The sequence below is a fragment of the Pan paniscus genome, chromosome 21, assembly GCF_029289425.2.
Source record: "Pan paniscus chromosome 21, NHGRI_mPanPan1-v2.0_pri, whole genome shotgun sequence".
NCBI classification, from domain to species: Eukaryota; Metazoa; Chordata; class Mammalia; order Primates; family Hominidae; genus Pan; species Pan paniscus.
The window spans coordinates 57,494,514-57,522,368 of record NC_073270.2 but is presented as its reverse complement, the minus strand read 5'-3'; the positions used below and the strand labels follow the sequence as shown (position 1 = coordinate 57,522,368).

General features: G+C 48.8%; 1 protein-coding gene across 1 annotated transcript in view; it reads left to right on the top strand.

The window, feature by feature from the left end:
• The first annotated feature begins 263 nt into the window (after positions 1 to 263).
• The window catches only part of ATP9A (ATPase phospholipid transporting 9A (putative)), a 172,545-nt gene continuing 144,953 nt past the window's right edge, over positions 264 to 27,855 (top strand). Inside the window, exon 1 of the mRNA XM_034947069.3 lies at positions 264 to 416. Within this exon, the coding sequence (XP_034802960.1) occupies positions 349 to 416 (68 nt within the window). The 5' untranslated portion in view covers positions 264 to 348. The remainder of the gene's footprint in view (positions 417 to 27,855) is intronic.

Below are 27,855 nucleotides of genomic sequence, written 5' to 3'. Positions count from 1 at the left end.
GGGGCGCGCGGCGCGGGCCGGGGGCGGGGACACTGCAGCGGTCGCGGCGGCGCGGACACGGCCCGGCCGCCCCCCGTGGCAGGCGCGGCGCGGCGCGGAGCGAGCGGGCGCAGCGCGGAGCTCGGGCCCATGGTGCGCCCGTGTCCGTCGGTCGGGCCGCGCGGGCGGCTCCGCGCGTGGCCCGGCGCTCGCGAGCTCGCCCCCTCGCTGCGGGCCCGGCCCGCCCGCTGCCGCCGCCTCCTCCCCCGGGGCGGCGCGGCGCCGGCGGGCGGCGGCGCGGAGGCCGGACCGGGCGGCGGCCCAGGCGGCGCGGGGGGCGCGGCGGCCAAGGCGGGCGGCGCCGCCGACATGACGGACAACATCCCGCTGCAGCCGGTGCGCCAGAAGAAGCGGATGGACAGCAGGCCCCGCGCCGGGTGAGTGGGCCTGGGCCCGCGTTTTCCTTTGTCCGCGCTTCCCGGAGCCCGGCGCTCGGGCCAGCCTGGCCGGGCCTGACAGGTTGGCCGCGCGCTGCGCCCGGCGCCATGAGCCTGGGGCAGGGCTGGGGAGGCGGGGAGGTGGGGAGGGGGTCCCTGCGCTTCAGCCCCGGGCGGCACCTAGCCTGATGCCGGCCCTTTGGGGTTCGAGCGCCCGGTTGCCTGGGCCTCCTTGCCCACCTTCCTTTAGAAACCCCGAGAAGCCGGGCCCGCCCCAGTGCTGTTTACACACTCGCGGAATTCGGATCAGCCGTGCTTTCTCACCGTTTTATTGTTCCGTAATTAATATCTGTCCGTAATTAATATCTGAGGTAACAATTTGGTCAGTGTCACACCGAGCTCTGCGCTTGGAGCATTACTCGGGAGCCCAGATATGCTCAGCTTTTAGGGGGGCACGGCCTACGCCGCGGGGTACCCCATCAGCGCCCCTGGGTCCCAGCCCCAGGAGGCTGCGCCGAGACCACCTGCGCTCCGGTGGCCCCTTCCCCCTCCGCCCGGGGTGGACCCGAACCAGCAGTCGCAGGAGGGTGGGAGGGTCTCCTACTGGCCGCTTGGTGACACTACCCCTTGTGTTCTCCCCCCACAATTTCGGGGAAGGAATCCCACGGCTGGGACAGGGGCTGCCACCTGCTGTGCCCTTCCCGCAGTAGGAGACCCGGAGGGCAGCTTAGGCGCGGAACAGGCAAGGGTTTTTCCGCATTTGGGAAGAGGGGACGGGTTGGTATTTTGCGCCTCGCCGTCTTCCTGTTCGGAGGATGGCAGCGTGACGCGTTGAGGTTTGCGGGGCTCTCGCATCGCCTGCCATAGACTTACCTGGGCGTGAGGGGCGGGGGTGGGAAGGACGGGGGTGGGCGCTGGTGCAAATGCAGATTTCCCGGCCCCCGCCTAGACCCGCCAATCAGAGTTCTGGGGGGCGGGGCCTGGAGATGTGCATCTCCACAGGCCGCGCAGGTGAGGCTGGAGCCCGCGGGAGGCTGAGCGCGGTGTTGGGCGGGGCCTGCGGCCGCTCTGCTCCGCCCTTCCTCGGGCGTCTGGTCCTCTCTGGGCATTTCCCGGTGGCGGCCGCTTATTGCAGCGTCAGTTGCTCGGAACAGGAGACGCAGCGGGTGGAGTGAACCATAAGGGTGGCTTCACCAGGTGTCAGTGGAATTAAAAAAAAAAAAGAATGGTGCTGGCGGCCATTTTGTGGGGTCTTTGTCCCTGGCTTCCTGAATCCTGCGAAGAAGAGGCCTCACTGATATTACCCAGAGGAGGAAACTGGAGGTTACGGAGGTTAAGGGCTATAGGGAAGACTGCAAAATGGAGATTGAACTCCGGATTGTCTGACCCAAAGATAGTTCCCTCACTCCTCCCTTCTCTGTTTTGCGTTTATTATTATTATTAGTATTAGCATTATTATTGAGACGGAGTCTCCCTCTGTTGCCCACGCTGGAGTGCTGTGGCGAGATCTCGGCTCACTGCAACCTCCGCCTCCCGGGTTCAAGCAATTCTCTGCCTCAACCTCCCGAGTAGCTGGGATTACAGGCGCCGGGCACCACGCCTGACTAATTTTTGTATTTTTAGTAGAGACGGGGGTTTCACCATCTTGGCCAGGCTTGTCTTGAACTCTTGACCTCTTGATCCACCCACCTCGGCCTTCCAAAGTGCTGGGATTACAGGCGTGAGTCACCGCGCCCGGCCTCCTTCGTTTTAATGATGACAATTGACTTGAACACTATGCCTGGAACAGTGCCTGGTACATCGTACACCCTCCGTAAATACTGTAATGAATTAATATGATCAGTGGAGTCTAAAATCCAGTGGTTATTAATTTGTGCCATGAGCAATTATGAGTCGCCTACTATGTGCAGGAGCCACTCCAGCTGATGGGGATGCAAGGATGAATTAAAGAAGACCTGCCCAACAGGTGTGGGTGTCCTGACCCTGGCTGTTCATTGCAATCACCAGGGAAACTTAACTAGCCTTTTCTGATTCATTCTAGACCTTTGAAATAAGAATTTAGGGTGGGACCTGGGTTTCTATCTATATATTCTAATAAGCTCCCCTGTTGATTTTAACATGCAGTCAGAGTTGAGAACTTTTGAGTCAGTACATGAAAGAAAAATGCAAATATTGTTCAAAAGTGATCATTAGCGTGATAGAAACATGAGCCGTTCATATGGAGACCCAGAGGGAGTGGTGCAGATAATTTTATTTAAAAGTAAGTTTTCTAGGTTGCGTTGGAATGGAGCATCACAGCCCCTTTAGAATTTACCAGCTTTGGAACTAATCTTTCTTTTTTTTTTGAGACGATGTAGTTTCACTCTTGTTGCCTGGAGTGCAATGCCTTGGTCTTGGCTCACTGCAACCTCTGCCTCCTGGGTTCAAGCGATTCTTCTGCCTCAGCTTCCCAAGTAGCTGGGATTACAGGTGCCCACTACCACTCCCGGCTAATCTTTGTATTTTTAGTAGAGACAGTTGTTTCACCATGTTGGCCAGGCTGGTCTTGAACTCCTGACCTCAGGTGATCCACCTGCCTCGGCGTCCGAAAGTGCTGGGATTACAGACGTGAGCCACCGTGCTTGGCCTGGAACTAATCTAATTCTGTTTTTTTTTTTTTTTTGAGATGTAGCTTCACTCTTGTTGCCAAGGCTGGCACGATCTCGGCTCACTGCAACGTCCGCCTTCCAGGTTCAAGCGATTCTCCTTGAATCAGCCTCCTGAGTAGCTGGGATTACAGGCATGCACCATGCCCGGCAAATTTTGTATTTTTAGTACAGATGGGGTTTCTCCATGTTGGTCAGGCTGGTCTCGAACTCCTTACCTCAGGTGATCCGCCCACCTTGGCCTCCCAAAGTGCTGTGATTACAGATGTGAGCCACTGTGCCTGGCCAATCTATTTCTTAAACAGTGACATGGATTTGGATTCAAATTGTGTATCAGGGTTGCTGTGCATTTGCGTAAATGCTCTTGTATATAATCTGCATTTTCAGGAGTAGCAACATCAAGGTGGGAATCCTGAAGTTTAGAAACTCTTGAGAAGCACAGAGAGATGGAGGAGCTTCCTGAAATAGAACTGGGGGCTGGGGGATGGCAGCGTGAGGGCTAAAGTGGGTGGGTGGTTAAAGGAAGAAAAAAGTAATATGTAATGGGTCAGGCTGTCTGCTGGCCACTTGAGATAAATAGGGCTGTTTTAATCCTTACAACAACCATGTGAGTTTTTGGAGTTAATTCTCCCATTTTAGGGGCCAGATGTGGTTCAAGCCTGTAATCCCAGCACTTTGGGAGGCCAAGGTGGGCGGATCACTCGAGGTCAGGAGTTCGAGACCAGCCTGGCCAAGATGGTGAAACCCTGTCTCTACTAAAAATACAAAAATTAGCCGGGTGTGGTGGTGGTGCCTGTAATTCCAGCTACTGGGGAGGCTGAGGCAGGAGAATTGCTTGAACCCAGGATGTGGAGGTTGCAGTGAGTCAGGACTGTACCACTGCACTCCAGCCTGGGTGAAGAAGCAAGACTCCATCTCAAAAAAAAAAAATTCTCCCATTTTATTGACAGGGAAACAAAGATTCACTGATATTAATGTGTTCGTGGTCTTGGAGGTTGTGAGAGGAGGCAGTTTTGAACCGGATCCACCCATTTCACCTAATGGTTCTAGGCAATAAAGCTGTGGAATGGTTGGAAGATTTGTGGTTAAAAAAAACCAAAAACGATGCCACATGTCATAGGGGACAGAATGCAGTTATTTCTGGGGTCACTCAGCGAATGTTGCGAAGACATGCAGCTTATTTTTGGAGGAATCCCCTGGCTTCAAAGTTCTTTTCTCTCTTGAGAAAGTTACCACATCCTGATGTTGAGAAAACTTTTGAAATGGTGTAGTTAGGAAACAAGGCATTTCACCTCCATTGCTGGAAACCATTTTATGACATCATGCCCTTTGCTTATGGCTGAATGGAGCTCCTCTTGTGGTGAAACGGCAGGGATTATTTGTTAGGAGCCAGGACGCAGGAGTCCACTGAGGAGCTGGGTTCACACCCAGGCTCTGCTGCTTACTAGCTGTGTGATCTTGGGAAAATAACTTTACCTCTCTGAGTCTCAGTTGTTTCATCTGTAAAATGGGAATATCAATAATTATGTATCTCATAGTTTTTTAGTCCATGTAAAGTTTAGGAGAATAAGTGCTCAGTATGCCTTAGGTGTTTACTAGGGCTAATGGTAATCCTTAGGTGTTTGCATGAGGTTTACCGTGGGGTCTACAGTGTGCGTCTTTGAGAGGAGGGGCCTTTTATGAGAAATTTAGAAATATTATGAATTTCACTGCTTTTTCCTGATCAAATTTAGGAAAATGAATAACTATGTAGAGCATTCTGTCCAGGTATGTCGCGGCCCTGGTGTGATGTTGTGGCAAGGATGGGAGCTTAGGTACCAGGTGGCCCAAGACTTTGCCTCATTGTAACAATCTACGTTTTGTGGCCACACTGGATGAGGATGCTTTGATGCTTGATATATTTGGATTTGGGGGACTAGGAAGTTTTGAATATGAATCAGATTGAGAAAGAAGAACTGAATAGATATGTTGTCTACCACAATTTTTTAAACAGCTTTATTGAAGTATAATTTATATAGCATACATCTATTGAAAGTATGTAAACTGGCCAGGCGTGGTGGCTCATTCCTGTAATCGCAGCACTTTGGGAGGCCAAGGTGGGCGGATCAGGAGGTCAGGAGATCCAGACCATCCTGGCTAACACAAGTGAAACCCCATCTCTACTAAAAATACAAAAAATTAGCCGGGTGTGGTGGCGGGCACTTGTAGTCCCAGCTACTCAGTAGGCTGAGGCAGGAGAATGGCGTGAACCCAGGAGGCAGAGCTGGCAGTGAGCCGAGATCGCGCCACTGCACTGTAGCCTGGGTGACAGCGAGACTCCATCTCAAAAAAAAAAAAAAAAAAAAAAAGTATGTAAACCATTGACTAAAAAAAATCCAGGTGTATGGAGTTATGCAACCATCACTCCGGCATGGGTTTTGAATGTTTCCATCACCTCCGAAAGTCTCCTCCAGCCCATCTGCAATTCATCCCTGCCCTTGCCCCAGTCCCAGGCAACCAGTGATCCGCTTTCTGATTCCATAGGTTTGCCCTTTCTGGAAATTGTCTATCAATGGAATCACACCACGTGTTGCCTTTTGTGTCTGGCTGCTTTAATTTAGCAAGAAGTTTTTGAAGTTTCTTTTTATTGTGTAATAGAATTTCAGTTGGGCTCGGTGGCTCACACCTGTAATCCCAGCACTTTGGGAGGCCCAGGCAGGAGGATTGCTTGAGCCCTGGAGTTCAAGAGCAGCCTGGGCAACATAGTGAAACCCTGTCTCTACAAAAAATAAATAATAATAATAAAAAAAGCCAGGCATGGTGGCTTGAGCCTGTGGTCCTGGCTACTTGGGAGGCTGAGGTAGGAGGACTGCTTGAGCCTAGGAAGTGTAGGTGGCGGTAAACCCTGATCATACCACTGCACTCCAGCCTCGGCAACAGAGTGAGACCCTGTCTCAAAAAAAAAAAAAAAAAAAAAAAAAAAGCCATTTGTGGATATATCACCTTAAATCTTTTTGTTTGTTTGTTTTTAGACAGGGTCTCGCTCTTGTCACCCAGGCTGGAGTGCAGTGGCATGATCTCTACTCACTGCAACCTCCACCTCCCGGGTTCAAGTGATTCTCATGCATCAGCCTCCTGCGTAGCTGGGATTACAGGCTCCCGCCGCCACGCCCAGCTAATTTTTTTTTTTTTTTTTTTGAGACAGAGTCTTGCTCTGTCACTAGGCTGGAGTGCAGTGGTGTGATCTTGGCTCACTGCAACCTCTGCCTCCTGGTTCAAGCAGTTCTCCTGCCCCAGCCTCCGGAGTAGCTGGGACTACAGGCGCATGCCACCATGCCCAGCTAATTGTATTTTTAGTAGAGATGGGGTTTCACCGTGTTGACCGAGATGGTCTCGATCTCTTGACCTCATGATCCGCTCACCTCGGCCTCCCTAAGTGCTGGGATTACAGGCATGAACCACCACGCCTGGCCTAATTTTTGTATTTTTGGTAGAGACGGGGCTTCACCGTATTGGCCAAGCTGGCCTTGAACTCCTGACCTCAAGTTATCTGCCCACCTTGGCCTCCCAAAATGCTGAGATTACAGGTGTGAGCCACTGACCCTGGCCCGTCCCAGTGTTATCACAGGGTCCTTAAAAGCCAAAGACAGGCAGGAGGGTGAGTGTCAGCATAAGAGAAAGATTGGGAGAGGCTGCACTGCTGGCTTGAAGAGGGAAGAAGGGGCCATGAGCCAAGGAATGCGGGGGACTCTAGCAGTTGGAAAAGGTAAGGAAACGGACTCGGTTGGAGCCTCCTAAGGAACACGGCTCTGCTGACACCTTCCTTGATTTTAGTCCCATGAGGCCCATTTTGGACTTCGGACCTAACTGTAGGGTAATAAACTTGCATTGTTTTAAGCCACTCAAGTTGTGCTAATTTTTTTTTTTTTTTGAGGCGGAGTCTCGCTCTGTCGCCCAGGCTGGAGTGCAGTGGCGCAACCTTGGCTCACTGCAAGCTCCGCCTTCCGGGTTCACGCCATTCTCCTGTCTCAGCCTCCCGAGTAGCTGGGAGTACAGGCGCCCGTCACCACGCTCGGCTAATTTTTTGTATTTTATTAGAGACGGGGTTTCACCGTGTTAGCCAGGATGGTCTGGATCTCCTGACCTCGTGATCTGCCCGCCTTGGCCTCCCGAAGTGCTGGGATTACAGCCGTGATCCACCGTGCCCGGCCAAAGTTGTGCTAATTTGTTACAACAATGAGGAGAAGCTGTCACACACCGATGTGTGCTGCAGACCCTGGGAACAGATTGTTGTGCTCCTCTTTCCATCCCACAAAGGGGACTGGAATCTAGACAGGAAGCCCGCCACCTGGGTGGAGGCATCAGAGGCATTTCAGAGGTCCTACATTTTGCCTGAGAGCATAGAGCTTATGTCAGCATGTTTATGTGACTCATTATCTGACGGTGGAGGAAAAAGATGAATATTTATTTAGGACCTGCAGTGTTTTGGCTCTGAACTCATGTTTCCTCTTTCATGCTGCACAATGGCCCTTTGATGTTGGTAATTTTTTTTATTCTTGCTTTACTGATAAGGAAACAAAAATGCCCTTTCTCTTTGATGTGATGGAGGTGGTGTTAGGTAGGACTCTCATTACTCTCAGGACTTAAATTCTTGTTTTTTATTTTGAGACGGAGTCTCACTCTCACTCAGGCTGGAGTGCAGTGGCGCAATCTCGGCTCACTGCAACCTCTGCCTCCTGGGTTTAAGCAATTCTCTGCTTCAGCCTCCCAAGTAGCTGGGACTACTACAGGCCTGCGCCACCACCACGCCCAGATAATTTTTGTATTTTTAGTAGAGACAGGGTTTCACCATGTTGACCAGGATGGTCTTGATCTCTTGACTTTGTGATCCGCCTGCCTCGGCCTCCCAAAGTGTTGGGATTACAGGCGTGAGCCACTGCACCTGGCATTTTTTTTTTTTTTGATACGGAGTCTTGCTCTGTCGCCCAGGCTGGAGTGCAATGGCGTGATCTCGGCTCACTGCAACCTCCACCTCCCAGTTCAAGTGATTCTCCTGCCTCAGCCTCCCAAGTAGCTGGGATTACACATGCCTACCAGTATGCCCGGCTAATTTTTGTAGTTTTAGTAGAGACGGGGTTTCGCCATGTTGGCCAGGCTAGTCTCGAACTCCTGACCTCAGGTGATCCGCCTGCCTTGGCCTCCCAAAGTGCTGGGATTACAGACGTGAGCCACCGTGCCCTGCCCAGGACTTACATTCTTTATTTCAGTCGTTGTGAGCACTGAATTTTCGAATACTGAACCATTGCTCTTAGGGGAAATATGGGGTTAGGTTCCTGAGAGGCTCTGGTCACATTATTTTTGTTGACTGATCAATGAAGAACCTCGTTTTAGGTGTGTTTCTGTTTTTTAAAAACCGCATATTTAATGTACATTATTGATTCATTAACATCGAACTCACAGGCAACAACTCTGTAACTCACGCCTGGAGGCAGCTTATCTGACACGTGTATTTTTTCCACGTGGCACATCCCAGCCTTCCTGTGCTTAGAGATACTAGTTCTTCTGCACTGTGCTGAGGGGCCATTTTAAACTGCAAAACCATCAAGGAAAAGCACAAAAGTGCACAAATCGTGGCAGTAAGAGACCACAAAAATGACTCCTATTTGTAGTGTGAGAGCTGCAATGAGAAGCCTTGTGTCACCTCAGCTGGGAATGTGTGTGTCTGGGGGCGGGGCAGGGAGGAGCAACTCACCATTTTGGCCACACTGCACGCATCCATTAGTGACTGTGAAGGGGCTGCAGCTATTGATTTGGGATTACAAGTTTGAGGGATTTGGTGAATTTGCAAATACAGAAATTATAAATTATGAGGATCAATTGTATATAGTGGGGGGGGTGTGTGTTTCAACGTCCTTCCTTTGACAAAGTGGAGATAGTATTAGATATGTGGCATGTAGGGGTGTGTGTACATCTTATTTTATTTTTTAATTTTATTTATTATTATTATTATTTTTGTGACAGAATCTTGCTCTTGTCGCCCAGGATGGAGTGTAGTGGTGCGATCTCGGCTCACTGCAACCTCTGCCTCTGAGGTTCAAGCAATTCTCTTGCCTCAACCTCCTGAGTACCTGGGATTACAGGCACCCGCCACCATGCCTAGCTAATTTTTGTGGTTTTAGTAGAGACAGAGTTTTGCCCTGTTGGCCATGCTGGTTTCGAACTCCTGACCTCAGGTGATCCACCCACCTCGGCCTCCCAAAGTGCTGGGATTACAGGCATGAGCCACCGCACCTGGCCGTGTGTGTACATTTTAACATCCTTTCTTTGATGTGGTGGAGGGAGTATTAGATACCAAGCATATAGGGGTATGTTTTGAGGGAGGGGATTGTGCTGGTGGGTGAAACCCAGAGACACCCCCCTCCTCAGCCACCGACCTTCCCCTCTCTGGACTGGAGGAGAGAGTTGCACCAACAGCTCTTTGCCCCCCTGGGATGAGAACAGTGGAGCAAGCCTTGGCAGCGGCCCATGGGGCTGTGCTCTCTGTCCTCTGCCAGCGCCCAGCTGCACTTGCGCCATCCCCTTCAGTTACAGAGGTCCTCCCTTGCTCTGCCTTGTGCTGACCAAAACCAGACTAGCTGCTCTCTGCCCACGTGGAGACCAGAAGATGTGTTGTTGCAAACCCACAGAGGGACTCTGAAGGATGGAGTGTGGACATGGGTGCCGTGCCTGCCAGGCTTCCTTGCAGAAGGGCTCTTTCTTTTCTTTTTTGAGACAGAGTCTCCTTCTGTTGCCCAGGCTGGAGTGCAGTGGTATGATCTCGGCTCACTGCAACCTCCGCCTCCCGAGTTCAAGCGATTCTCCTGCCTCAGCCTCCTGAGTAGCTGGGATTACAGGTGCAGGCCACCATGGCTGGCTAATTTTTGTATTTTTAGTAGAGACGGGGTTTCACCATGTTCTGCAGGCTGGTCTCGAACTCTTGACCTCATGATCCGCCCGCCTTGGCCTTCCAAAGTGCTGGGATTACAAGCATAAGCCACTGCGCCCAGCCCAAAAGGGCTCTTTCTACCTACTGTACAGCTGGCTGGCGAGAGGAGGTTCCTGTAGTCCAGTCCGCAAGGAGATGGGGGCAGCCTTTGACCTTGACCTCTGTCTTGCATGCAATAAATTGGAAAAAGGAGGCAAGGCATGGAACTGGCCATCTTTGGACTTTTGTCCCTTACTTCTCAGAACAGAATGTTCTTTTAGTGTCTTTACCCAGATGGAAATGTTGAAAGTCAGTGATAAGGGCTGGCTGTATTTTATGACTGCCTTTGAAGGGGTGGAGGGGTTGGGACGTGTCTTCAGGGTCACTCATGAAGGTGGTGACTTTGGTTTAATTTGGAAAGAAAAAGACTAATTATAACATTTTTATTGATGACATTTAGAATGATTCTGATTTTAACAACTAGTATCTGTTTTCTCTAATTTGTGAGTTTGAAAGATTAATATATGTATGAAAGGTTAGCAATTATTTTTATGAGCCCTTCTGTTTGTACCAAATGATACTTGCTTTCTTGTTGTAGTCATGGCAGGAAGTTTCCTTTTAGAATTTAAATAAAAGGCAGTCAATTTAAAGAAAACCATGAAGTCTGTAAAAGTTCCTGAGATTTGTAAATACCCCAAGTCATGCCTGACATTTAGGAAGTAGTGGCCCATGCTGAAATGGCGCAGTCTAAACACATAATGTTACTGCTACAAGGGGAAAGAAATAGGATAGTTGGTTGTGCTTATACATTTAAAACCTTTTTTTTTTTTTTGAGACGTACTCTCATTCTATTGCTCAGGCTGGAGTACAGTGGGTGCGATCTCACTGCAACCTCAGCCTCCTGGGTTCAAACAATCCTACCGCTGCAGCCTCCCCAGTAGCTGGGATTACAAACATGCACCACCATACCTGGCTAATTTTTGTATTTTTTCATAGAGATGGGGTTTCTCCATGTTGCTCAGGCTGGTTTCAAACTCTTGAGCTAAAGCAGTCCGCCAACCTCTGCCTGTCAAAGTGCTGGGACTACAGGCACCAGCCACTGTGCCTGGCCCTGCTTTTATTTTTGTCTAAACAGAATTTGCAGAAACTCTGGGGGAAGACAGTTGGAAGAGGCCCTGTGTGAGCAGGGAAAGGCTTCTGGTGAGAATTGGAAAGGTGGACTGGGCCGGATGCTCTTCCTTCGCCCCAATTAAATCTCTGTGGCATTTAGCAAATGCCAAGGAAAAGCCTGTTGGCGGCGGTCCCCAAGGAAGAATCAGTTTGTAGTGTCAACAGTGCCCTGCTCCTACCGTGGGCCTGGCAGGATCTCCCACATGCCACGGGCAGTTTGCAGTGATGAGATAAAGTCAGGCTTGGGGCCGGGCTTGGTGGCTCACACTTGTAATCCCAGCACTTTGGGAGGCCGAGGTGGGTGGCTCACTTAAGGTCAGGAGTTCAAGACCAACCTGGCCAACATGGTGAAACCCTGTCTCTACTAAAAATATGCTGCGCCTGGCCGATATTTTGGGTTTGATGATTCCCTGTTATGGAGGCTGTCCTGGGCATTGTAGGATGTTTAGCAACATCCCTGGCCTCTGCCCACTAGATGCCAGTACCATCCCCTCCCCACCTTGTGACAATCAAGAATGTCTCCAGACATTGCCAAGTGTCCTCTGGGGGTGAATGGCCCTCAGAGCCACTGGACTAAGGAAGCTGATACTCACTGAGTGGCCATAGTCCTTTTAAGGTGTCTCATCCTGTCTTTTTTAAAAAAAAACAAAACCGAAAACAAAACTCAAGACATCTGTTGGATGAGAAATTCATATAGTCTGGACTATTGTTCTTGCTATGAGGTCAGCTTTCTGATTTAGTAATTAAGGAAGCCTTGTGCTGTTAGAACATTTGGGAAATGTTGCAGACGTGGATCCCCCACACCTCCCCAAATTCACGTTTGAAGCTGGAATCCCCAGCACCTCAGAATGTGACTGCATTTGGAGACAGGGGGCCTTTAAAGAGGTGATCAATTTAAAATGAAGCTGTTAGGATGGGCCCTTTTCCATCCAGCCCGGTGACCTTATAGGAGGAGATTAAGACAGAAAGAGAGGCTGGGCATGGTGGCTCACACCTGTAATCCCAGAACTTTAGGAGGCTGAGGCAGGTGGATCACCTGAGGTCAGGAGTTCAAAACCAGCCTGGCCAACATGGTGATATCCCATTTCTACTAAAATTACAAAAATTAGCCGGGTGTGGTGGCATGCACCTGTAATCTCAGCTACTAGGAAGGCCGAGGCAGGAGAATTGCTTTAACCCAGGAAGCGGAGGTTGCAGTGAGCCAAGATCATGCCCCTGCACTCCAGCCTGGGTGACAGAGCGAGACTCCATCTCAAAAAGAAAGAAGGAAAGAAAAAAAAAAAGACAGAGACACCAGAGAAAAGACCGTGTGAGGACACAGGGGGAAGGTGGCTGTCTGCAAGCCAAGGAGAGAGGCCTCAGGAGAAACCAACCCTGCTGACACCTTGTTCTTGGATTTCTGGCCTCCAGGACTGTGAGAAAATAAGTTTCTGTTGTTTAAGCCATCCAGTCTATGATATTTTATTATGGCAGCCCAAGGAAACTAACGTAGAAAGCGTCTCATTTATTGCCATCTTGGCATGTGTGGTATCTCTTAGTGTTATTAAGCTTTTATTTGAAATTAATGTCATGAATAGTGCAGCTATGAACTTTTTTTTTTTTCTTTGAGATGGAGTCTCGCTCTGTCGCCCAGGCTGGAGTGCAGTGGCACGATCTCGGCTCACTGCAAGCTCCGCCTCCCAGGTTCACGCCATTCTCCTGCCTCAGCCTCCAGAGTAGCTGGGACTACAGGCGCCCGCCACCACGCCTGGCTAATTTTTTGTATTTTTCATAGAGACGAGGTTTCACCTTGTTAGCCAGGATGGTCTTGATCTTGTGACCTGCCCGCCTCGGCCTCCCAAAGTGCTGGGATTACAGGCGTGAGCCACCGCGCCCGGCTGCTATGAACATTCTTGAACACATCATTCAGTATGTATTATGTGGCTTTGCTGGGCCCTAGGGTATATTTGTGTTTAGCTTTAGAAGAAAATGATAATTTTCCAAAGCAATTGTACTAATTTATAGTTCCACCAAGCTGGTCAGTTGTTCCATGTCCTCATCAACACTTGGTATTGTCCGTCACCTTTTGTTTCAGCCATTCTGATGGGAGTATAATGGTATTATAAGAAATTTTTTTTTTTTAATTGAGATGGAGTCTTGTTCTTTCACCCAGGCTGGAGTGCAGAGGCGCGTTCCTGGCTCCCTGCAACCTCCGCCTCCTGGGTTCAAGCGATTCTCCTGCCTCAGCCTCCTGGATAGCTGGGATTACAGGCCCGTGGCACCACGCCAGCTAATTTTTGTATTTTTAGTGGAGACGGGGTTTTACCATGTTGGTCAGGCTGGTCTCGAACTCCTGACCTTGTGATCCGCCCGCCTTGGTCTCCCAAAGCGCTGGGATTACAGGCGTGAGCCATCACGCCCAGCCAATAAATTTATTTATTTATTACTTATTTTTTATTTTTTGAGACAGAGTCTCACTCTTTTGCCCAGGCTGGAGTGCAGTGGTGCAGTCTCGGCTCACTGCAGCCTCCGGCTCCTGGGTTCAAGCAATTCTTCTGCCTCAGCCTCCTGAGTAGTTGGGGTTACAGGTGTATGCCACCATACCTGGCTAATTTTTGTATTTTTTTTTTTTTTTAGTAGGGATGGGGTTTCACCATGTTGGACAGGCTGGTCTCAAACTCCTGATCTCAAGTGATCCACCTCGGCCTCCCAAAGTGCTGGGATTACAGGCATGGGCCACCATGCCCGGCTTATTTATGTATTTATTGAGACAGTGTCTCACTCTGTTGCCCAGGATGGAATGCAGTGGTGTGGTCTTGGCTCACTGCAACCTCTGCCTTCTGGGTTCAAGCAATTCTCATGCCTCAGCCTTCCAACTAGCTGGTATTACAGGCATGCACCACCATGCCCAGTGATTTTTTTTGTATTTTTAGTAGACACAGGGTTTAGCCATGTTGGCCAGGCTGGTCTCAAACCCCTGACCTCAGGTGATTTGTCCACTTTTGGCCTCTCAAAGTGCTGGGAATACAGGCCTGTGCCGCCATGCCTGACTTAAGAAATTTATTCTTTTTTTTTTCCCGAGATGGAGTTTTGTTCTTGTTGCCCATGCCAGAGTGCAATGGCGCAATCTCAGCTCACCATAACCTCCGCCTCCCAGGTTCAAGCGATTCTCCTGCCTCAGCCTCCTGCGTAGCTGGGATTACAGGCATGCACCACCAGGCCTGGCTACTTTTTTGTATTTTTGGTAGAGACGGGATTTCTCCATGTTGGTCAGGCTGGTCTTGAACTCCCGACCTCAGGTGATCCACCTGCCTTGGCTTCCCAAAGTGCTGGGATTACAGGCGTGAGCCACCACGCCCAGCGTTGGCTTCCTTTTCTGTATCTGAGATTGAGTTTTAGACATATAGGTTAGCCAAGTCACAGGAACACTGAGCTTAAATTGTCAAGTCAGGGTGGTCTGTCCTCCTGTGGGGCTCCAGGCTCCAGGGCCTGGCCAGGCACTCTCTTCTTGAATAGTTTATGTTATAAGGGGAGCAGTGAAAAAGTCTAATCTTTGTTTTCCTCTAACTGAAAAATGAGTACATATCTATGTAAAAAAAAATGAGAGAACAGGCCGGGCATGGTGGCTCGTGCCTGTAACCCAGCACTTTGGGAGGCTCAGGTGGGTGGATCACCTGAGGTCAGGAGTTCGAGTCCAGCCTGTCCAACATGGTGAAAACCTGTCTCTACTGAAAAAAAAACAAAAAACAAAATTAGCTGGGCATGGTGGCACATGCCTGTAATCCCAGCTACTTGGGAGGCTGAGTCAGGAGAATTGCTTGAACCTGGGAGGCGGAGGTTGCAGTGAGTCGAGATCGTGCCACTGCACTCTAGCCTGGGTGACAGAGCGAGGCTCAGTCTCATTAAAAAAAAAAAAAAGAAAGAAAGAAAAAGAAAAATGAGAGAACAGAGAAAACTGATAAAGGAAATGCTGGTATTATGTTATTTTTCCTTCAAAGACAATCACAATGAACACAAACCTTTTAGCAGATGATGTTTTCTTCCTGTTTGTTTCTGCGTGTACATTGTTTTATGACTAGGAACCATGTAGAACGTGGGTTTTTTTTTTTTTTTTTTTTTTGTTGTTGTTTTTTGAGACGGAGTCTCGCTCTGTTGCCCAGGCTGGATTGCAATGGCATGATTTCGGCTCGCTGCAACCTCCGCCTTCCGAGTTCAAGTGATTCTCCTGCCTCCGCCTCCGCCTCCCAAGTAGCTAGGACTACAGGTGCACACCACCACGCCCAGCTAATTTTTGTGTTTTTAATAGAGACAGGGTTTTGCCATATGCAAATGACATTTTGAATGACAGCATAATATTTCTTTGAATAGACATCTCTAATTTACTTAACCAGTGCCTTATAGTCTCACAAGTTGATTTGTATTTTATTTTCACTTTACAAGTAATGTTTTCTTTTTCTTTTCTTTCTTTTTTTTTTGAGACAGAGTCTGGCTGTTGTTGCCCACGCTGGAGTGCAGTGGCGCCATCCTGGCTCACTGCAACTTCTGCCTCCCAGGTTCAAGTGATTGTCCTGCCTCAGCCTCCCAAGTAGCTGGGATTACAGGCGTGCATAACCACCCCCAGCAATTTTTGTATTTTTAGTAGAGACAGGGTTTGACCATGTTGGCCAGGCTGGCCTCGAACTCCCAGCCTCAGGTGATCCACCCACCTTGGCCTCCCAAACTGCTGGGATTATAGGCATGAGACACTGTACCCGGCCACAGGTAATGTTTTCATTCTGAATCCTGGCCCTTCCTAAAGCAAACAAAGAGAAAGTAGAGAGAGGCACTGACTCCTGCCCTGGGCCTGAGAAGTCACCTAACTGGGATCGGATAAGCCTGACCAACAAAGAAGCACTCAAAAGTGCAGTTTTGTGTGTGATACCACAGAAAACCAGTGCTTAAGAATCTTGGCCTTGTTTTTGGAGAATTTTGGAGAATTGCCGGCTGTTTGAAAGGGCATCCAGATCTCTACACACTCACAGAAAAGTTAACAGAGGTTTATAGCATGAAGACTAAAAATAGCTACTGTTGATTCATCTGTTTATTCACTCCATAAATATTTCCTGAGCACTTACTCTGTCTCTGGCAGTTTTAATATTAGGGATATAGTGGTCAACACGTGCGAGAGAAATCCCTGACAGTGTGGGGCTTCCGTTCTAGTGACACACAGTTTTTCTTGTAAGAATTTTGTTGAACTCCGTTGGTGTCTTGGGTGCCAGCATCACTGTCTTAGGTATTTTAAGTGGATTGTCTTAATGGCATCGTCCAATACTAGGTACTGTCATTGTTTTATTTTCCAGGAAACGGAGGCTTAGCAGGGTTAATTAACTAGTCCAGGGTCCCACAGCTCGTAAGCTGCTGTCTCTTGTCTCCCAGGTCTCAGCTCAGCTGTGTCTTTGGGACATCTTTCCAGACCATTCACTCTGTAGGAGCCACCTACCGCTGAGTGGCATGTATTTTTTTCTTGTTTTTTGTTTTTGTTCCTACCTTGCCCACCTACAAAATGTAGGCTCTGTGAGAGCAGTGCCCTCGTTTGTCTTGTGAGAGTCCCAGTGCTTAGCACAAAGGCTGGCACCTAGTAGGTGCTCAGTAAATACTGGCTGCTTGATTAAATGAGCAAGTGAATAAAGAATAGGAGCGGCCAGGTGCGGTGGCTCACGCCTGTAATCCCAGCACTTTGGGAGGCCGAGGTGGGCGGATCACGAGGTCAGGAGATTGAGACCATCCTGGCTAACACGGTGAAACCCCGTCTCTACTAAAAATACAAAAAAATTAGCCGGGCGTGGTGGTGGGCGCCTGTAGTCCCAGCTACTCAGGAGGCTGAGGCAGGAGAATGGCGTGAACCCGGGAGGCGGAGCTTGCAGTGAGCAGAGATTGTGCCACTGCACTCCAGCCTGGGGGAGAGTGAGACTCTGTCTCAAAACAAAACAAAAACAAAAAACAAACAAACAAACAAAAAGGAATAGGAGCAACAGGGCATGGTGGCTCACGCCTGTATCCCAGCATTTTGAGAGGCGGAGGTGGGAGGATCTCTTAAGCCCAGGAGTTCGAGACCAGCCAGGGCAACATAGGGAGACTCCATCTCTACCAAGAAAAATAAAAAATTAGCTGGGCATGGTCTTGCATGTTTGTGGTCTCAGCTACTTCGGAGGCTGAAGTGGGAGGATCCCTTGAGTCCAGGGGTTTGAGGCTGCAGTGAGCCATGATCGCGCCACTGCACTCCAGCATGGGATGGAGTGTGACGCTGTCTCCAAAAAAAAAAAAAAAAACCCCAGAAACATTAAAAAATCTCAAGAGTTTTGCATTCCTAATTCATTGGGGGTATAAGTGGTGGCAGGGCCCACAATGGGCTTCAGTGAGGGTACATGTTGAGCACTGGAGCCAGAAGGAGGATAAACAATGGAATCCTCATCTGCAGAGAAAAAGGGAATTCTTCCTTCCTGATGCCCCTCCCTTCTTCCTGCCCTTCTTTATCCGCGTGACCCATGGCTGCAAGGAAGGAGCCACGTCCAGCCTCCTGCCTCTTGTTGGACGTAGAGCTCTTAGATCCCAATGTGTGTTGCTCATGGACGCTCCCATAGCAGTGCCAGCTGCCATAGCAGGCTTGGAGGGAGGAGGCAGGTGGGCTTGGCAGTGCCAGTGGGGACCCTTGGTGTGTCTCTGCTGGGTTCCTGCCATTTGGATTCCTCCCTAGGTTGCCATCTAGACAGTTGAGAGGTGGCTCTCAGATTCTACAACGAGATGAGATTGCCAGACTCCAGCTAAGAGGGCTGGCTCTGGGGTCAGCCTGCTGGACTCACATCCTGGCTCTGTCCCTTATGGGCTGCAAGACCCTCTGAGGTGCAGTGTCCTCATCTACAAGAGGGCGAGGATAGAAGCCCCTGACTGTAGGACAGTCAGGAGGAGCAAGGCAAGTCATTCGCGTTGAGGGCTTTGCCACAGCGCTTGGCACACACTCAGCACTTACTCATGTTTTTGCTTATTGTTTTGGTGTCTAGGAAATTGCCTTCCACTGGATTCTGTCCTGTTTTCTGGAATTTTGTGGGCTCGGGCTGTGTGGGGTTGCCAGCCAGGCTCTGTGGCCTAGGTCTGTGTTAGAACCTATGACCGAGTGTCTTGGGTAAACACAAATGCATGAGGTGAGGGAGGAGTGCTGGGCACTGGGGCATGTGAAAGGGCCCAGGAGAATGAGTCATCAGCCCACGCTTAGTGACGGAGCACCTTTGTGTGCCAGGCCTGGGGGAGGTGAATGGTATCTGCTCTCTGACCTACAAGCTCAGGGCAAGATCCGAGGCTGCAGACAGAGCTGTGTGCTGTTTGGGCAGCGGGGTGAGCTTTATTATTTTATTATTATTTTTATTTATTTTGGAGATGGAGTCTTGCTCTGTCACCCAGGCTGGAGTGCAAGTGGTGCGATCTCGGCTCACTGCAACCTCCGCCTCCCGGGTTCAAGCAATTCTCCCGCCTCAGCCTCCCAAGTAGCTGGGATTACAGGTGCCCACCACTATGCCCAGCTAATTTTATTGGATTTTTTTTCTTTTTTTAAGTAGAGACAGGGTTTCACCATGTTGCCCAGGCTGGTCTCAAACTCCTGAGCTCAGGCCATCTGCCTATCTCCCAAAGTGCTGGGATTACAGGATGAGCCACCGCACCCAGCCTATTTTATTTTTAAATTAGAAAAAAGTGTACTGAGTCAGAGTCACATGGTTTAATACTTAAAAGCTACAGAGGTGTAGCCATTGCAAAGTCAGTTTCCCTCCCACTCTAGTCAGCTACCCTGTACCCTTCCCCAGGCAGCCAGTCTTACCATGTTCTTCTGTATTGTTCTAGAAATTTTTAAGCATTTATCAAAAGAACCATGCATCTTTATATAGATAAATAGACATAGATTTTTCGTTTTTATTCTATTATTAATATACCCTACACAGTACATGTATTGTTCACTTAACAGTACATTCTGGCCGGCAGTGGCTCACGCCTGTAATCCCAGCACTTTGGGAGACCGAGGTGGGTGGATCACCTGCAGTCAGGAGTTTGAGACCAGCCTGGTCAACATGGTGAAACTGTCTCTACTACAAATACCAAACTTAGCTGGGCACGGTGGTGGGCACCTGTAATCCCAGCTACTCGGAAGGCTGAGGAGGCAGAAGAATCGCTGGAACCCGGGAGGCAGAGGTTGCAGTGAGCCGAGATCGCACCACTGCACTCCAGCCTGGGTGACAGAGTGAGACTCCGTCTCAAAAAAAAAAAAAAAAAAAAAATTCTGAGCTCGTTCCGTGTCAGTATATAACAACCTTCTTCATTCCCTTTTTGAAATTATTTATTTATTTACTTATTTGAGATGTGGGGGCTGTGTTGCCTAGGCTGTCTCAAACTCCTGGGTTCAAGTGATTCTCCTGCCTCAGCGTCCCAAATAGCTGGGACTACAGGCACACACCATTGCACCTGGCCTTTGATCATTATTTTAATGCCTTTGTAGTATTAAATTGAATAGTACTGTAGTTTGTTTAGCCAATCTACCACTGATGGTCATTTAGATTATTTTTCCATTTCATTTGTCTATCTATCTGTCTGTCTGTCTGTCTATCTATCTATCTATCTATCTATCTATCTATCTATCTATCTATCTAATCTTTAGAGGTGCTGTCACCCAGGCTGGTCTTGATCTCTTGGCCTCAAGTGAACCTAGGCCTCCAAAGTGCTGGGATTATAGGCGTGAGCCACTGAGGTTGGTCAGTTATATTTATTTTTTCTAATGGTTTACTATTACTAGAAATGTCACACAAGTCTTTGTGCCCATGTTAGACTGTACGGAATATCTGGAAGGGGAATGGCTGGAGTGAAGGTACATTTGTAATTTTGATAGCATCGTCAAAATGTCCTCCCTGAGGTTATGCCATCTTGGATCCTTGCTGGCAGTGACAGCGCCTGTTTGTCCATCCTTGCCATTATTAAGATTTTTGACTTTGGTCGTAAAAAAATGATATCTTGGTGTGGTTGTAGTTTTGTATAATATCTAAAAATTGAATCAGTTGCCAACATTTTATAACTGAATATTTGCTTACAGAATGTCTTTGTCTTGCAGAATCAGATGGTCTAGGCTTGTGTAGGAACTGGACTGGCGGTGTGCCCCATCCCACTGGACCCTGTGTTTATTTTCATTCATTGTTTTTTCTCCTCCTCCCTCCTCTCTTCTTTCTTTCCTTCTCCACCTCCTTCTTTCCTCTTTTCTTCTTCTTCCATTTTTAAAAAATAAATAGAGATGGGATCTCACTATGTAACCCAAGCCGGTCTCACACTTCTGGCTGTAAGTGATCTTCCTGCCTCAGCCTTTCAAAGTGTTGGGATTACAGGCGTGAGCCACTGCACCTGGCCTATGTATTTTTTTATGTGGCTTGCTGGGCCCCTGTAGGTTTGAGTTTGCCAGTCCTGGTCTAGAGAGAAACAGACCAGTATAGTCTAAGAGAGCCCAGAACTGCTTCCTCCCCTCTTTGTGAAGAGCACAGAGTTGGGTTTGGAAGGATAGATAGAAGACAAAGGGACAGGCTTGCAGGAGGATGTCTGGTGTGAGTGGGTCTTACAGACATGTTGGGTAGTTTGATAGAAATGGAATGGTGGGGGAAGATGAGAGCATAGGGTTCCGGGGCATGCCTGCCTTGGCTGCAGGAGGGTGGCTTGGTAATGGGACAGCAGAGATGAAAAGGTGAGAAGGTGAGAGCCTTGGACTTGAGTCTGATAGCTGTAGGATCATTGTGGGAGTGCGTCGACACACGAGTCATACTTCTATAAGAGGAGTCAGGTCTGCTGAGCAGCAGAATACCCACAGGGAAAGACTCAGGGCTGGAGAAACAGGGAAAGGCGACAGTCCCAGCATCCCTGACTGCCCATCTGCTGGAAGCACCCGTGGTAAGTCATGGGGCAGAGGAGGTGTTTGTTCCTCAGTGCTTTTTCCTAGGCTTATATTAACACATATTTTGGTATTAAAATACAAAATAATAAATTACATGTTTCTTGCCTTCTTTTTTTCTTCCCACTTAACCACCTGGATCTTTCCCTGGAGTGTATATGTCTCTACTTCCTTCTTTCAATTGGTACAAATCCATTGCACAGGGGGTGCCTTTGTCATTTCTGGGTGTTGCCCTGTCTATTGCCACTGTGAACATCCTCGTGCATCTCCCATAGGACCAGTATTTGTGTAAGATCGCTCCCTACCTCCCTCTGGCCGGACTTGCTGGGTCAGAGGACCTGAGCTTTACATTTAAAGAGAAGCTGCCACATTGACTTGGCTTTTCTCATGAGGTGATTGATATATTCCCATTTCTCCTCCAGACAGTAGCATTTCTGTGGCAGGGATGTGTTCAGACTTCAGACTTCGCTTCTTTCTTTGCATCCTTCTTGACTTAGGTTTTGTATTCTCCTAGTTAAAAAGGAAAAAAAAAAAACACAAAAAACAAAAAACCCAGACCTTAGATGTATTTAGAAGGAAGAGCAAAAGTTTCCCTTCATACCTTTCCTTCCACTCCTTTTTCTTTTCTCTTTTTTTTGAGACGGAGTCTCGCTCTGTTTCCCAGGCTGGAGTGCAATGGCACTACCTCGGCTCACTGCAACCTCCGCCTCCTGGGTTCAAGCCATTCTCCTGCCTCAGCCTCTGGAGTAGCTGGGATTACAGGCGTGCGCCACCACACCCGACTGATTTTTGTTTTTGTTTTTTGAGATGGAGTCTCGCTCTGTTGCCCAGGCTGGAGTGCAGTGGCGTGATGTTGGCTCACTGCAACCTCCACCTTCTGGGTACAAGCAATTCTCCTTCCTCAGCCTCCTGAGTAGCTGGGACTGCAGGCGTCCCCCACCATGTCCGGCCCATTTTTTGTATTTTTAGTAGAGACGAGGTTTCACTGTGTTAGCTAGGATGGTTTCAATCTCCTGACCTCGTGATCTGCCTGTCTTGGCCTCCCAAAGTGTTGGGATTACAGGCGTGAGCCACCGTGCCCAGCCCTGACTGCTTTTTGTATTTGTAGTAGAGACAGCGTTTAGCTATGTTGGCCAGGCTGGTCCTGAACTCCTGACCTCAGGTGATCCGCCTGCCTCGGCTTCCCAAAGTTCTGGGATTACAGGCGTGAGCCACCATGCCCAGCCTGCTTCCACTCCTAACTGCCCTCTTAACAACTGCTGTCCATAATGGTACCACGTGGCTATTTCAATCAATTAAGTGAATGAAATAAAAAATTTTAAAAACTTTTATTTTAGGTTCAGGGCTACATACCTGAGGTTACATCAGTAAACTCATGTCACGGGGGTTTGCTGTACCCAGGTATTAAGCCCAGTGCCCAACAGTTATCTTTTCTGCTCTTCTCCCTCCTCCCACCCTCTCCCTGCAGATAGACCCCCCAGTGTCTCTTCTTCCCTTCTTTGTGCCTGTAAGTTCTTATCACTTAGCTCCTACTTATAAGTGAGAACACGTGGTATTTGGCTTTCTTTTCCTGTGTTAATGTGCTGAGGATAATAGCCTCCAGCTCAATCCATGTCCTGCAAAAGACACAATCTTGTTCTTTTTTATGGCTGCGTAGTATTCCATGTGCATATGTACTACATTTTCTTTATCCAGTCTGTCTTTGATGGGCATTTAGGTTGATTCCATGTCTTTGCTTTGTGAATAGTGCTGTAGTGAACATTTGTGTGCGTGTGTCTTTATGGTAGAATGATGTATATTCCTTTGGGTATTGAAATAAACTTTAAATGTCACATTTTGGGTACTTAGCAGCCACATGTGGCTGCTGGCTACTGTGCTGGATGGTGCAGTATAGAATGATTCCATCATCACAGAAGCCTAGTGGGCAGAGCTGCTTCAGAGCAGGGCTCTCCACCGCAGGACTATTGACATTTGGGGCCAGATTACACTCTCTGGTGGGGGGTCTCCTGGGCATTGTAGGATGTTTAGCAGCATCCCTGGCTTCTACCCACTACGTGCCAGTAGTACCCTACTTCCCTGCAGTTGTGACAACCAAACACATCCCTAGACATTGCCAAATGTCTGCAGGGGGCAAAATCACCCCACCCTGCTATTGAGAACCACTGCTGTTGACTAATTGATAACGGCTTTTAATTTTTTTCCTTTTTTTTTTTGAGACAGAATCTCACTCTGGCTGGAGTGCAGTGGCAGAATATTGGCTCACTATAACTTCTTCCTCCTGGGTTCAAGCGATTCTCCTGCCTCAGTCTCCCCAATAGCTGGGACTACAGGCACCCGCCACCATGCCCAGCTAATTTTTTTTTTTTTTTTTTTAGACGGAGTCTCGCTCTGTCACCCAGGCTGGAGTGCAGTGGCATGATCTTGGCTCACTGCAGCCTCTGCCTCTCGGGTTCAAGCAATTCTCCTGCCTCAGCCTCCCGAGTAGCTGGGACTACAGCCACACCTGGCTAAATTTTGTATTTTTAGTAGAGACGGCAGGGTTTCACCATGTTGGCCAGAATGGTCTTGATCTCCTGACCTCTTGATCCACCCGCCTTGGCCTCCCAAAGTGCTGGGATTACAGGAGTCAGCCACTGCACCCGGCCCATGCCCAGCTAATTTTTATATTTTTAGTAGAGACAAGGTTTCGTCATGTTGGCCAGGCTGGTCTCGAACTCCTGACCTCAAGTGATTCTCCCGCCTCGGCCTCCCAAAGTACTGGGATTACAGGCATGAGCCACCATATCTGGCTACTTTTAATTTTTCTTCATGTTCTTCTTGGATCTGCCCAGCGTCAATGCTGAGACTGTTCTTTCCTGGACCCTGCAACTTCCTGGAAGGTTGGTGTGTCATGCAGACAATTCAGCAAATATTTGCGCAGTGCTTACTGATTATAGGGGAACTCCCAGCAGAGATGATGGTTTCTGTGGAGGCCAACTCCTTGTTACATTAGTTACCTTTTTCAGAAACATTGTTCCCTTGGCTCTGCTCCTCTAATATTTGCTTTTGCATTTCAGCCAGATTGTATGAAACCATTGCACATCTGGTTAGCAGACTATCTGCTGTTAAAACCTTTATTTGTCTTAAAGTCAAATCCTAAGAAAATCAATTTTGGTTTTCCTTTATATAAATGGTCTAGGCTGGGCGCGGTGGCTCATGCTTGTAATCCACTTTGGAAGACTGAGGCAGGTGTATCACCTGAGGTCAGGCGTTTGAAACTAGCCTGGCCAAAATGGTGAAACCCCATCTCTACTAAAAATACAAAAATTAGCCGGCTGTGGTGGTGCAGGCCTGTAGTCCCAGCTACTCAGGAGGCTGAGATGGGAGGATCACTTGAGCCTGGGAGGCGGAGGTTACAGTGAACCGAGATTGGGCCACTGCATTCCAGCCTGGGTGACAGAGTGAGACCCTGTCTCAAAAACAAAAACAAAAAAATAAATAAAATAATAAATAAATGGTCTAAGCAGGAAGCAGTGTAAACGAAGTTATTTATAAACTTACACTTTAACCTAGTTGAATGGCTGTTATCAATGGGTGAGAAAGTTATTTCATATTTTCCTTTTTTATCTGGAAAAATAACTTTTTTTTTTTTTTTTTTTGAGATGGAGTCTTACTCTGTCACCAAGGCTGGAGTGCAGTGCCAGAATCTCGGCTTACTGCAACCTCCACCTCCAGGGTTCAAGCGATTCTCCTGTTTCAGCTTCCTGAGTAGCTGGGACTACAGGTGTTTGCCACTGCATCCAGCTAATTTTTGTATTTTTAGTAGAGACGGGGTTTCACCATGTTGGCCAGGATGGTCTCGATCTCTTGACCTCGTGATCCGCCCGCCTCAGCCTCCCAAAGTGCTGGGATTACAGGCGTGAGCCACCGTGCCTGGCCTAATTTCTTACTCTTAAAGGATTTGGGCTGGGCGCGGTGGCTCATGCCTGTAATCCCAGCACTTTGGGAGGCTGAGGCGGGCGAATCACGAGGTCAGTAGTTCAAGACCAGACCAGCCTGACCAATATGGTGAAACCCCGTCTCTACTAAAAATACAAAAATTAGCCTGGCGTGGTGGTGCACGCCTGTAATCCCAGCTACTCGGGAGGTCGAGGGAGTAGAATCGCTTGAATCCGGGAGGCAGAGGTTGCAGTGAGCCGAGATCCCGCCACTACACTCCAGTCTGGGTGACAGAGTGAGACTCCGTCTCAAAAAAAAAAAAAAAAAAAAAAAAAAAAAAAATCAGTTTCGGTCTTGCAGCCCATCCCCCCAGCCTGTCTGGAATGTGGGATGGAAGTTTATTTGTCATGGCAGTGTCAGACGGTCCAGTTTCAGTTTGGTGTTAAGGAACAACAGCAGCACCCACAACACCAACGTGACAGCTGCCACAACACAGCTTTGGGCCACTGCTCCTCTGGAACCCTGGGGCACCAGGGAGCTGAAGTCCATGCATGCAACACGCAGGGTGTGGCTGCAGCTTCCCCAGGAAGAGAGAGCTGCATGTATAAATCCACTCCTCAGTAGGGAGGCTGGCTGTCACTTCTCTTGTTTGGACAGATGTGGGGGAATTTGGTCACTTGTAGTAAGTTTGCCACCAAGCTCAAGGTTTCTACCGTGGGACAACAGTTCCAAAATGCTGGGCAGGCAATGGTTCTGGGTGCTGCAGTGATAAATTTAAGGAATTCATGGGCAGGAACTGACTCACATTGAGACATTTAGCAAGACGCTTATTTATTTTTCAGTTTCCCTTCAGTATTTACAGCCCTGTCAGGGCCCACTTTTTAACACCAAACATTTGCTAACTTCTCAGCAATAAAGGAGGGGCCAGGTGCGGCGGCTCATGCCTATAATCCCAGCACTTTGGGAGGCCGAGGCGGCTGGATCACTTTAGGTCAGGTGTTTGAGACCAGCCTGGCCAACATGGTGAAACCCCGTCTCTACTAAAAACACAAAAGTTAGCCGGGCGTGGTGGTGCACACCTGTAATCCCAGCTGCTTGGGTGGCTGAGGCACAAGAATTGCTTGAACCCAGGAGGCGGAGGTTGCAGTGAGCTGAGATCGCACCACTGCACTCCAGCCTGGGTGACAGAGCAAGACTGCGTCTCAAAAAAAAAAGAAAAAAAAAGTAAAGGAGGAGGAGCAACAGCAGGGTAGGCTTCTGGCTCAGAGGCACTGCCAGCTGCAGCAGCCAGCTGGAGTGGAGTAACACACTTTGCTTTTCATTGTGCTGGTTTTGTTATTTATCTTCTGTTTATGGCAAGTGATACTGGTTTCTAGTTATGGTAATGGCATGAGGTTATCTTTTTTTTTTTTTTTTTGAGACAGTGTTTTGCTCTGTCCCCTAGACTGCAGTACAGTGGCATGATCAGGGCTCACTGCAGCCTCGACTTCCTGGGCTCAAGCAATCCTCCGTCCTTAGCCCCCCAAGTAGCTGAGACTATAGGCATGTCCACCATGCCTGGCTCATTATTTTTGAATTTTAGTAGAGATGAGGTCTCACCGTGTTGCTCGGGCTGGTCTCCAACTCCTGAACTCAAGCTGTTTTCCTGCCTCGGCCTCTCAAAGTGTTGGGATGACAGGTGTGAGCCATGCCTGGCCAGAGGCTATCATTTAAAATACATTTATGTAAATGGAGTGAATCCATTTTAAACAAATAGTTTATATATAAAACCTAGAGCAGGAGTTCTCAACTGGGCACAAGTGGCGTTTTGGGCTGGATACTTCTCTGTTGTGGAGGTTGTCTGTGCATTGTAAGGTGTCTCGCAGCATCCCTGGCTGCCTCCATCCCCTAGATGAGAGTAGCATCTTGGAGTCGTGACAGACAACAGTGTCTCCAGATATTGCCAGATACCCACCCTGGGGGTGCAAAATTGCCTGTAGTTGAGAACCACTGATGTAAGGTGATGAAATTTAGACAAAATTGTGTAGGTAGAAGCTAGAGGTATTTGGAGATCATAGAAATCCCTTGTGTGTATGAAAATGGCTGAAGTTTGGGAAACTCTGTTCAGGTGAGTTTCCCTCCATTGTGAGGTCCACTTACTTTTTTATTTTTATTTTTATTTTTTGAGACGGAGTTTTGCTCTTGTTGTCCAGGCTAGAGTGCAATGGTCTGATCTCAGCTCACTGCAACCTCAGCCTCCCAGGTTCAAGTGATTGTCCTGCGTCAGCCCCCCGAGTAGCTGAGATTACAGGCATGCGCCACCACGCCTGGCTAATTTTGCATTTTTAGTAGAGATGGGGTTTCTCCATGTTGGTCGGATGGTCTTGATCCCCTGACCTCGTGATCCGCCTGCCTCGGCCTCCCAGAGTGCTGCGATTACAGGCATGAGCCACCGTGCCTGGCCTGTTAGGTCCACTTACTAATGTTCATGTGTGCTTCCTTTGCCATCGACATCAGTTCAAGAGTAAGGTGGAAGGAGGTGTCTTGAAAGGGATGCTCTCAGGCCGGGCGCGGTGGCTCACGCCTGTAATCCCAGCACTTTGGGAGGCCGAGGCGGGCGGATCACGAGGTCAGGAGATCGAGACCATCCTGGCTAACACGGTGAAACCCCATCTCTACTAAAAATACAAAAAATTAGCCGGGCGTGGTAGCGGGCGCCTGTAGTCCCAGCTACTCGGGAGGCTGAGGCAGGAGAATGGCGTGAACCCGGGAGGCGGAGCTTGCAGTGAGCCGAGATCGCGCCACTGCACTCCAGCCTGGGCGACAGAGCGAGACTCCGTCTCAAAAAAAAAAAAAAAA